Source organism: Barbatula barbatula (assembly GCF_947034865.1).
Source record: "Barbatula barbatula genome assembly, chromosome: 2".
In the NCBI taxonomy this organism is placed as follows: Eukaryota; Metazoa; Chordata; class Actinopteri; order Cypriniformes; family Nemacheilidae; genus Barbatula; species Barbatula barbatula.
This window is the reverse complement of record NC_136767.1, coordinates 5,487,470-5,499,803: the sequence shown is the minus strand read 5'-3', so window position 1 is coordinate 5,499,803 and position 12,334 is coordinate 5,487,470. Positions and strand designations below refer to the sequence as shown.

General features: G+C 38.1%; 1 protein-coding gene across 2 annotated transcripts in view; it reads right to left on the bottom strand.

The window, feature by feature from the left end:
- mast4 (microtubule associated serine/threonine kinase family member 4) overlaps positions 1 to 12,334 on the bottom strand; it is a 97,862-nt gene that overhangs the window by 9,550 nt on the left and 75,978 nt on the right. Inside the window, exons 7-21 of one of the 2 annotated variants that reach the window (XM_079484364.1) lie at positions 12,018 to 12,096; positions 9,999 to 10,153; positions 9,831 to 9,906; positions 8,967 to 9,176; positions 8,680 to 8,781; positions 8,350 to 8,482; positions 6,424 to 6,491; positions 6,112 to 6,203; positions 5,823 to 6,031; positions 5,226 to 5,364; positions 4,315 to 4,447; positions 3,960 to 4,125; positions 2,084 to 2,185; positions 745 to 867; positions 85 to 197 (exon numbers count right to left, since the gene is read on the bottom strand). In XM_079484364.1, coding sequence (XP_079340490.1) covers positions 85 to 197; positions 745 to 867; positions 2,084 to 2,185; positions 3,960 to 4,125; positions 4,315 to 4,447; positions 5,226 to 5,364; positions 5,823 to 6,031; positions 6,112 to 6,203; positions 6,424 to 6,491; positions 8,350 to 8,482; positions 8,680 to 8,781; positions 8,967 to 9,176; positions 9,831 to 9,906; positions 9,999 to 10,153; positions 12,018 to 12,096 — 1,900 coding nt within the window. The remainder of the gene's footprint in view (positions 1 to 84; positions 198 to 744; positions 868 to 2,083; positions 2,186 to 3,959; positions 4,126 to 4,314; positions 4,448 to 5,225; positions 5,365 to 5,822; positions 6,032 to 6,111; positions 6,204 to 6,423; positions 6,492 to 8,349; positions 8,483 to 8,679; positions 8,782 to 8,966; positions 9,177 to 9,830; positions 9,907 to 9,998; positions 10,154 to 12,017; positions 12,097 to 12,334) is intronic. The other variant, XM_079484365.1, reaches the window with a different exon arrangement.

Here is a 12,334-nt window from a genome sequence, read left to right as displayed (position 1 = left end):
ATGCAAATCCTTCTGCACCTCAGGACTGCAGACTATATATATATTTTGTATGAGTGTGTGGCAAACAAGTAATAGAAAACTCACTTTAGAGAATCGATGCGAGGATGAGGAAAACTGACGGAGTTCCACATTGAAATCTTCATCATTAGTATCGTCCTCTTCTTCAGTTTCAAGGTGATGGTACCTATCGGATCGTGCTGAAAGGAGAAAATGTGTCACATGGTGCTGTAATTTCAATGCGATCTTAAGTTACAACAACATTCCTTTAAATAATTTTAAAGGTGCATTTTATCCAAAAGTGCCGTCATGTGATATATATATATATATATATATATATATATGTGATTCATTTGGTTGGAAGTTAGATTTCAAACTGAATAAGTAAATGAATATTCATTTTCACTATCACTATAGTTTATTTTACTTAAACATTAAATTGAAAAACCTTTCAAATTATGGTTTGTAAATAAAAACCTAACAATTGATTTCAGAGAGCAACACAAGATGACTGTGACATATTCCTTAAGCTTCTTTAAAATATACAGTGAAAAAAAGCAAATTATTCCAAACATTATACCATCATCATCATCACCACCTAGCTGTTGTGTGCTAATATGTGACGAATCTATCAGCAAGATGAACATCTGAACCTCCCTTTGAAATTGAAGTCAAGAGCCTGCGGCCAGCACTGAGTTCGTCTTTACTCCTGCATGAAATGTCACTTAATGAGTGAATGTCACTTACTGTCAAAGTAGCTGGTGTCGTCTTCAGACTCCAGCTGAGGGATGAACTCTGCTTTCTGCCTCAGCAGGCTGTTCCAGTCCAAACTGTGAAAAAACTGATGGTGCTTGACCTCGTATGCCCCTCCTGTTAACAACACAAAGCCAAGATTCAGCACTGCACTGTGTTCTAAACAGGCATGAAATGATAAAGCATGGAGTAAATAATAGCTTTTAATATTAATCTCACTCCACACGTGTCAGTATATTAAAGCAACAAAAGCTGTGATTGTAATAAATTGTATTATAAAAGCAGGGTCTGAACTTTCACTTGTTTGATGGTATTCTGCAATGCGCTTTAAAATGTCCTATGTACATAAATAGGATTTAACAAGACGAAATTCAAGAAACAGAATTTACGGTCTCCACTAAACGGAGAAAAACGTGCTACAGTTTGTCTTTTTACGGGTGGGCACATATTGGTATGGCAGACATGAATAATGCAACACAATTTCCTGTGAATACCCTCTAAGGTCTGCTTTAAAGCTGGACTGTGTAGTTCTCATAAAAACATCCTGGTTTGATTCTATTAGTGTGACAGGAATGATGCTGGTCTTGTTTGCTATCCAGGTGTCATTGTCAATTACTTAGTAGGCCTAATAGAAAGGACTGCAACAGGACACATGCAAAGGTTGCCGATCATTTACAACATTTTAGGACAGTATGTGGCAAAAATGTATTGCAAAAGCACTGAAGCTTTAGGTTCAAAAGTAATCTTTACACGTGCCTATGGTAAATAAACGGAGAATTTTATTTGCAATTTTGCTACCACACTTTTAGTTTCGGATCAAATTACACCGTCTAACCAATTTTTGTAGTTCTTGTATAATTCTGTGGTGCTTATTATTGTGGTTATATTTATTTTCATGAAGCATCAATGTGTAAGTGTATATTTAAGTACATTCTAAGCTTATATAATTCATAATGATATACCGATATATTGCCAATAAACAAACACTTTACAAATTTTCACATATTTTACAAAAGACATTTCAGTAGCATGGATGTGGGATGAAGCGATGATGAACTTCATGAGGACAGTATCAAATGTACACTTCTGAGGTTTTGGACGACTCATTTTTATGTTTAACTGTTGTTTTGAAGTGTTATGCCAGTACCTTGTAATGTCTGCATACATGTAGTGATTCCAAAATATGCTTTTTCGTATTCAGCATGTTAGATCTCTTTTTTATTGTGTTACCGGTCATAGAACACGTGCTTCCTTGCTAACCCTAAACAGTTTTTTGGTTATTTACTTGCCAAAGCCAATATGTACTTGGCAAATGCTAATTTAGGACCCTTACCGCTGCCGAGGCGTTCCAGAGGGTTCTGTTTGAGCAGCAGGGTGATCAGCTCCTGGGCATCGAATGGTGGCGCATCCTCACCCTCCGGCCAGTTTATTTCATCTGAGAGAAAAGCAAACGGTTTCATCATCCAGATCGCCCGATTCAAATACAACCAATACACTAGTATTTTCAGGTTACATTTTTTGTTTTTTATTCAACATGAAAGCCTATCTTGGTTTTTGTCATGCCTTCATTGTAACTTCATTGTAACACCGAACCCCAGCAGCACACACATGAATATGAAGAATATTTTTACATATGAATTTAAACATGGGGCAATTATCGTACATCAACATTTCTTCAAAGCATAAACAGGCCTGCATAAAACATCGATTTCCAGGGGCTGTTTGTTTTGTATTAACATGGATCAAGGAGCGAGCTTGTCAAAAACTCAAATGAATGCAGAGCAACAAAACGCAGAGCAACAAAAAAAAAGAAGAGAGACTTCGGCTGAAATGCCGGTAGGGTGAAGTAAATGAGGAGATGCATTGTTGCTTTGCGACCGTCTATACAGCAACACACGCCACAAATTTGAATGAATATAATACAAAACATGAATATGTAACCAAGCCCAGGAGCAATGGCAGCTAGCTGGGCACATTAATTAAGGCTCGCACACCCATGATAAAAAACAACTAACAGCTGCAGAAACCATTTGGTGTTTTCTCAGTCATGGGGTTTGAGTTAAGGGCATGTGGCTTTGACGGATAATGAAAGACTGCTCAAAAATATTTAAAAATATTTAGGTCAAATTGAAAGTGATAGATCACCCAAAAATGAAAATTCTGTCATCATTTACTCACTCTCATTTCGAACCACTATGACTCTCTTTCTTCTGCAGAACACAAAAGATATTTTAAAGTAAGTCGGTAAGCGAACAGCACTGTCCCCCATTCACTTCTATTGCAACTGAAATGCAAGTGAATGGGGCCAGTTAACAACATTCTCCCAATGCAAATTATTACAGTAGAGCTGTCAGGACATTCAAATATTCACATTGGGCAAATTATTTCTGCTTATAATTTTATTACAATATCTTTTAATAAATAAATTAATAATGCTATCAGTCAAATTGTGCTTCTTTTCCTTAATTATTTCAGATGATTTACGACACGTATATTATGTGTGTTAGTTACAAAAATATTGATAATAGTGTTTTTTAATATCACATGACTTGTCAATGCCGACATATCGAGACACGTCTAATTAAAATATCATCATAAAATGTATGAATATTTTACTTCAAACAAATATTCAACATAAACTTTGATAAATGCAACACTAATCTCGTTTTAATAGATTTAAATAGACACTGCCTTTAAAGTCTTATTTGTAAGTTATTCCACAGCAGTTATGTGTTTGGTGTCCTGTTTTAAGCATGTTGTAATGCGGTTTGCTAGAATGTTCTAGGTGACTGTTAACTAGCCCGTGTCAAAACCACCCTGCCCTCTTGCAATAAAGCCTAACCTAGCATTACTAATGCCTTAACAAGCACTAGTGACATTCTAAACAACATTTCTGCTGATCTTTTCAGACATGAGGCATTTGCATTTGGAAAAACTGCATTTAAAAAATATTTTTTATGATTCTATGACAAAGCTCAATTCATATGAGACTGATATAAACGGCAGCACATTAACCCAGAGACAGAGAATGACAGGTGCAGGATGAGAACAGGAGATCTAGTGTCAGTAGGGACCCACTGTTGATCCTGTGAAATACTGATGTCCATTAATGTGAAGCACACATCTTGCAACACTATCTCCCTCTGCTAAAGCTCTTGCCTGAATGAAGCATGACTTTATTGCACAAGAGAAATCAGAAAGTGACTGACCACTGATGACCTGGCCGAACAGCTCCTCTGGAGTGTCTCCAAAGAACGGCACACAGCCCACCAGGAACTCATACAGAATGATGCCCATTGCCCACCAATCCACAGGCTTCCCGTAGCCTTGTCTCAAGATCACTTCTGGAGCAATGTATTCCGGAGTCCCACACACCTGGAGAAATGTGTGCAGAAGGCCAATACGCAGACAGACAGCAAATGTTACGCTTTGGCTGCTAGCTTTTGACAAGGGTCAAAAAGATTGTCATATAACGATAGCAACTGAACATGTCATGAAATCAAAACATTTGCAAACAATGCACAATATGTGGAAAGGTTTTGAGATGCAATTAACCATATGTACCTGTTTATCAGAGAACTCTCTGGCATCTTTTTCAATGTGACCTTCGTAGAGGTTAGTGGTCATATTCATCAGCCCCACCTTCGACAGGCCAAAATCTGTCAGCTTGATGTGTCCCATTGAAGTCACCAACAAACTGTCAAAACGTAACAACAAAGAGCAAACAATCACCACAACTGACAACACCGCAATATTCCTATTTACTTTTATACAGCATATTAGTCAGTTAGAATGTAAGTCACTAGCAACGTCACTTGCTAGAACCATTTTTAACAGTTTTTTGCCAAAAAGTCCGCAATGGAACTGGCCAGGTTCTTTAAGGGAAGTTTACCATTGGCACTTTTGGTGCACACCTCGGTTCGATTAAGATAAGAGTTCGGTTTGTTTGGATGATGTGAACAATGCCTTGCGAGCCCGGGTACGCACCCGAGAACTGTACCCGAGTCGGCTTAAAAGGGAGGTCAAGGGTGCAGTTCATGTGAACTCCAATACGGTTCGCTACTGATATGAATGCAATCTTGAGTCTTGATGACCCGCTTTTAATGATGTACATATCGTTTTTTGTGTGCCCTTCGCTTTTCTGACAAGCGTATTTTTCATTTCTGTTCGCCTTCAGCGTTCCTAAGAGAAATTGCAGTACATTCGTAGACAGACGAAAGATGCCAATGTGTACAGAAGCTCTGGAAACAACGGTTCAAAAACATGAATGTATAAAAGTGAAGCGAGCAATATTATGCATTTTGCTGGCTTGATGACTCAAACAAACCGCAGTTAGGAACCATATAAAATAATATGAACGCAGTCCATTGGGGGCAGGTGGAGGAATCGAACTAAATGTGAACCCTTATAGGCTAGTGCATTTGCAGTATGTTTTTGTTTACCATTTACGATTTATTTTCATCTTGGTAGCTTACTTGTCTGGTTTGAGATCACGGTGGACAATTCCATAGTTGTGAAGATATTCCAGGGCTAACACAGTCTCAGCAAAGTACATTCTGGCCATATCCACAGGAAGAGGACCCATGTTCTTCAGAAGAGTGGCACAATCACCTCCTGGCAGTATGAATAACATACAAATTAATGTTGCACAAATGTTATGCTTTCAGTTAAATGAAATGAAACAGAACATACAAGGATTAATGTTGAGTAACCATGATACGAGAAACAAGCATTATGACAACAGATTGCTTTTTAGGGTCTGAATTTGTTCAGTTGTTGGAACTTATAAGGACTGTATAATAACTTATATAATAAGCATTTCCGTTATTTATTTACATAGAGTGGAGATTAGAAGGGGTTATGAGGAGGATGAGACTTTGACAAAAATAATGGAAGGCTGAAGGACAAGTTTATTTTGGTTATTGCACATTTTAAATCCAAATAAAACCAAGTGTCCAGAAAATTACTAGGTCTTTTTATTCATCAGTCACTCGTTTCATAAAAGTCAACATTACGTTTTAATATCCGTTTATAGGCCATTCTGGCCTTTATATTGGAATCCCTTAACTCACCCTCAACATACTCCATAACCATGCAGAGATGTCTGCGTGTCTCAAAGGAACAGTACATGCTGACCACAAAAGGGTTCTCGGCGAAGGTTAGGATGTCTCTCTCCACAAAGGCCTGCTGGATCTGGTTCCTCAACATCAAGTTCTGCTTGTTGATTTTCTTCATGGCGAAGCGCTGTTTTGTGTCCTTGTGTCTCACCAAATATACAGCACTATGACAGAATAAAAAAATCTTATATTATTCTAAATATAGTCACCCAATGTCATCCACACAGCTGTTGAGTCATCTTACCCATAAGCTCCGTTGCTGATCAGTTTGATCATCTCGAAGTCGAGTTCGCAAGGTTTGCGTCGAGCCCGTAGTGCTGCACTCAGACTGTGAGACTAGAAGAGACACGCAGCATGATGTATTACAGTATGACTCTCATACGAACAAATTCGACAGTATTTTAAGAATAGAGTACCCCTTTCTCCCAAAAATTATTTTTAGGAATAATTTTTTAATTATTGCAGAATTTTGGAGATCTAAATATAAGGTTTCTGTGATTTGTCTTAATATGTACCCATTTAATTTTTCCAGCAATTGGTTTAGTTAAGTACTTACACTGACAGAGTCATCAGTCTCTGGAGTTTCTGCAATCCCGCTGTCGTAGCTTGTCAACTGGGCAATTTCTGTAAAAAGCATGAATTGGTCAGGTAAATTCACATCCTTATTGTATACAGAAATCTTTCTGTGATCTTCCATTCTGCGTGCTATCAAATATTACGTTGGCAAGTGCTTTATCGGTTTATGAAGAATGTTTTAAACCCTAAGAATGGAAACCATGTTTATTACTGGTCATTTTCACATTTCCCTACAACTAATTTTATCTATAATACTAGTAGGTGTTTAATGCAGGTTGGAGACAAAATAGGAACAATATCCCAGGACCTGTGACTAGGGATAAAATGACCCCAAACCCTTTATCCATGTAGTCAAGAATAGACTTTCATGTTGCTACGGCTACAGAGTTTGCTTTGACAGTATCTATATTCATTGAGAAGTCACTGTACTATAAAACAACATGTAAAAGATCCTGTAAGATTCTGCCAAATTCACGTAAATGTGAAAATGTAAGATCGACGCCTACTTCTACATCATTGCCTCTTTAGCCCCACCCAGAATTTCAGCATGTCGTATAGATGCAAACACAGGATAACTGAAGCAACAAATCGATAGATGGCTAGGTGAAATCCAAGACCTCGTGCAGTTTATTTGCATTGCCATCCTTGTGATCCCTCGAAAAATGCCTAATTTTGGTTAAGAATGTATAGAGTACATCATAGGAACCAGAGAACATTTTAAAATTAAAAGAAAAAAATGCAGTTTATAAAACTTTTAAGCAATTGTCCCGAGTGTCAAGAGCATGTTTTTGGCAGTTATGTTTTCTGTATAAATACAGAAACATAATTGCCAAAAACAACACTTTCTCCACCTTTGTTTTTGTCTTTTTCTGTCAAAAAACAAAGTCGTCGCTTTTTCCAAAAGAGTAATTTGCTAGTGCTGACTCCTGTGGTTGCTAAACGAGTTAAATGGTGTGGAAACCAGAAGTAAGTTTACACACATGACACACCATGAAACATTTACTTGGAAAAACTGCCACTCCAAACAAATCCCGGTGAGGCAAGACTCAGGAGGCTTCATCAGTAACCGATGAACAGCAGGAGGTAAATGAACCAGAGGGTCGATCAGCTGTCTCTAAAGGGACCTAAACCCATCGGAAAGACCATGGAACAGCTGCCTATCTCCATTTCCAATCTTCACACAAAATGATCTGGACGTTCTCTGAGGATTAAGAAGCCTTGGAGGGCTCTGTAACCAAAAGTGTCTTGGCAGAGAAGATGAGGCAGAAGGTCTATGGGCGTATTCAGTTCTCATTAGCCATAATGATAGTCTTGAGTAAAAAAATCAGAGGTTCATTACAGGATGTCTAGTGTGTAAGGCTTTTAGCTAACACTTCAGGAAATCTAATACAAAAGAATGAATGAAACTCATATTTGTGTTCCTAGGCTCATAACATAAATGTCATGAACATCGTGTCATTTCCCACCTATCATGTAATTTTCAAACTTTATGACTTTCTTCGGCAGAACATAAAAGAAGAGATTTAAAAAAATATTGGTAACCAGACAACATCGGGCCAAACTGACTTCCGTTGTAAAGACTATCTGAGACGTCTCAAAATATCTTCTTTTGTGTTCCACAGAAGAAAGAGTCAAGAGACACTTTCAGGTTTTGCACGACATAAGGGTAAACAAATGAAAACACATTTTTGGGGTGAACTATCTTCAGTGATGCTAGTAGCCTAACTAACGGGGCAGACTGATAAAACCTTGACTAATGGATCAAGCCAATAAAAACAAAACAAAAAAAACTTGACGTCAAATGTTCAACAGTTGTTGTTTCTGTGTGCAATATGCATCAGATGTTCTGTCAATGGCCTGTGGTCATGCCTTTTTCAGATAATAACAGCTTTATTAAGCCTCCTACCCTCAAGTGGATCTCTCGTCAGGCCAAGTTGGCTGATAATGTATCTCGGGATATCGGTCTTGATTCCTTGTCCCTCTTTGGCATGACCTTCTGCAGCCTCCAAGAGATGATAGAACTCTTCAGGATCAAACTCCTGCAAAACAAAATGAATAAACCATTCGAAAAGAGTCTTTGATCATTCTGAATAAAAACTGAATTCAAATTGAAATCAACTGAATACACCTAAAGTTGGGAGAGTTCATTTCAGGAGCATTCTAAACCATGTCACATTAAAGGTGAGGGGGCTGACTGGCTCATTTTGTCACCTGAAAGGTCTTCTAAACAACTTACCAGGCATTCCAAGAGTCGTGCAGGCCTGGCAATCACAATGAGAATCTTTTTCACCAGCTCCTTGATGAAGGTCACCTCTGCACTCTCCGATCGCTCAGTCGACTGCATTACAATGACAGAACGCATCATACGTGCCCTTTTAAGCATGCATCAATGAGAAACAACTTGAAAGGTGATGATCCTCTGCTTTTAAGTACGGCAGACTCGTCGCACATGGTAAAATGTATTCCAAATAGAGCCGAAAAAAGAAGAATAAAGGCAGAAAAGCCTCTGGAGAGGTTATTTACCTCCTGAAAGAGCCTTTCCAATTTATCTGTGAGCTCACAGAAGTATCGGGAGGTGATGAGGCCAAGACGTGACTTTTCCAGGCAGTCTCTGGCTAGCTCGATGATCTGGTGGTGGGCAAAGCTGAGCACACCATCAGCCAGCGGCAGGACATTCTCGGGGGAGTTGCTTTGAATGATCTCCTTGATGCGCTCCTCCATCTGAGCCGTGGCCTGAGGGGTGAAAAGGAGACATCAGGACTGTGTAATCACCTGGTCCCACGCCCGAACCTGGAGCTACAGTTCACCACATAACTGCCATAGAATAAGCATACCTAGCATTCTATCCTGGTTGTATTTTTCAAATATTTAAGCTCGTTTTAAAATGGCTCCATCTTGAGATTCTATCAGGTCAAAACTAGGTGCACCAGTCTAGCTGTCCAACCATCTACCATCCAACAAGCTAGTTAGGTAATAATGTAAAAACAGGTTCCAACAGAAACTGATTTAGCTTGACTTGCAAGCAGGGAATATCTCTACTCATTTTACTTTGCTGAAATCTATTTGCCCTTATTTGTACATGTATTGCCTTAAAGCTGTAATCACATGACACTGAAGAGATCTAGTTTAAGGGACAGTTTACCGAAGAATAAAAAATCTTTCATCATTTCCTTACCCTTACATCATTCCAAACCTGTATGACTTACATCCTTCTGCATAACATACATTAAGATATTTTGGTTACCAAATAATATTGGAACCCATTGACTTTCACTGTACGGACACAAAACCTCTTCTCAAAACATCTTCTTTTGTGTTCCACAGAAGAAAGAGTCATATACAGGTTTTGAACAACTTTGGAAGTTAGATTTTGGGTCATATGCTTACTTTAGGAAATCTTTCTTTGTACACGTGATTCATCATGATAATCTCATGGTCACAGCATGATGGTGATCTTCCAGGACTGTAACAAAAGTCAAGAAAAACGCGTTTCAATACTCATGATATTCCGTATGACATTATAACTTCCAGAAGCCACACACAAGCGGCCTGTACCTGAGGCTGCGGGAGCGGGGACGCATGGCTGTGGCTCTTCTGCAGTCGTCACCGGAAATGCTCTCAGTGCAGAAATGCTTGGACAGGAAGTGCAGCTCATCCGGTGTGGGCTGGAAGGGCAGCTGATGGAGCTTCTCCTGTGATGAACAGGACGACTGGAAATGAAACGTAAAATACATTGAAAAAGAAAAGAAGAGAAATGGAATGAAGACAAACCAAAAATATGATAACTGATGTGTGATCTCACACATCAAAATGCGAGCATGAGCATGCACGTGAATGTTTCTTCAAGATGATAATCTTAAAATGATGGTTAATGGAGACCCCAGTCAAATGCCAAAATATTTAAGTGAGGGGCTTAGATGCAGGGCGACCTTTCCCTTGAACCTAACGTGTAGGCGATGTTTACATCCCTGCTTTGGCTGTTTAAACAGAAAACAAGAGTGGTTCAAAAGCCCTCAACCACCCAAGATCTTTCACAACCCTGTTGACTTCTGTAAACTGAATGCGGAAAACTGATTGGCGTTCAGCATCATATTGGGACGGGCAGCTGCTGCAACTGTGTCATTGAACACAGAAACATCCAGAGAGTGAGCAAGCGGGTGGGTGAGTGGGCAGTCTGGCGCAGATTCAGGGACATATTTACCAGCAAACAAATCTGGCGCTGCTCAGAGGGACATTAGTCAGATTGGGAAACAGAGATGGCAGCATCTGTTACCCGTGGCAGACAGTCTCAGTCCAAATATCAGTTCAGTTGTGCGTAAAAGCGCACAGACCTTTCCTAACTGAAATCTTTAAAGCAAATTTAGCAATGCATCTTGGACAATGCTAACAGCATACAATAATATGAAGAGTTTATTTGCAAAACAGATAACTCACAAATCATGTTTTGTATTATGTTATCATGTTTTCATTGTCTTTTTTTGTATTATTATTATTACTTAATCAAAACAACATAACTGCAATTTGACTGATATTACTGGGAATGAACAATAAAACAAAATTGGAAAATAAATAATGCAAGTGGATTTCATTGTATACCACGTACTGCATACAATTTTATAATGCAGGGTTTCCCAACTGGGGGATTGGAATATTTATGTCATGCTAATTGTTTAAATAAGTTAAATCTGTTAATGATAATGATCTAATTTGCAGTCATTTTTAGGCAGAATGTAATAATCATAGAGGCAAGTGGATTTGGGTTTACTAAAATAAAATACATACAGCACTAATATAAATTTTTGGTTGCATTATTTTGTTGTTTTGCTTTCTAACATTAATAATTTTTTATCATGTATGGGGAAAGTTTCAGAAAATGTAAAAGTTTGGATATTTCTTATTTTCACAGTAACACCAAAAATGTCAAATATTTGAAAAAACTATTTGTGCTTATTACACTTGTATACAATTACAAATAAATGTATATATAAATATAAAACGATCAATTATTTAATTGAAAATATTTTCTTTTAAAATGTATTCAAAAATCGAATTTAATTTTGCGGTAACGCTTTACGATAAAGGTGCTATTTGTTAACAATAAGTTAATGCATTAGTTAACATGAACTAACAATGAACAATACTTCTAAAGCATTTATTAATCTTAGTTCATGTTCATTTCAGCATTTAAGTAAACATTTTTTAATTAAATGTTGTGTCTGTTAACATAAGTTAATACTCCATAAACTAACATGAACAACCGTATTGACATTAACTAACATTAACAAAGATGAACAAATTCTAAAAAACTAAATTGTTAGCTTATGCATTTACTACTGTAGCTCCTTGTTGTAAAGTGTTACAGATTTTGTAATATGTACAGTTGACTCTTTAATACCCACAAATGTTCATACCAAATCTATGCCCTTATTGCATTGTTTTTTCAGCAAGGTGCATACGGACTGTGACTTTCCTGTGCTATTCGCTGTGTTATGTTTTCCAGCTATTCCGTTGCTGCAAATCATTGTCATCTTGTCAGCGTCTTTACCTCAACCGTCTGCAATGTATGGTACTTACCGAAACAGTGGAACTGGGCGTGTTCGTGCCATAGCCAGAGGAGGGAAGGGATGCCAAAGACCAGCGTCGCCCATCGGTTCTATAAAACACAAGCAGCCCTCAGTAAATACATTACAAGAACTATGCTTGAGTTAGGGGATGATAATAGTCAACTCTACAAAACAGAGGTGAGTGGTACACTAGATAAAAGAAAACTCTGAGTGAGCCATTTCGTTTCAAAGTAGAGCTGATGAAAGCCAGTGACAGTATAATTCATGACACTCGGGCAGGTTGTCATTTAAGGCAGCGCTCTGTGAGCAATTTCCTACGTGATTTTC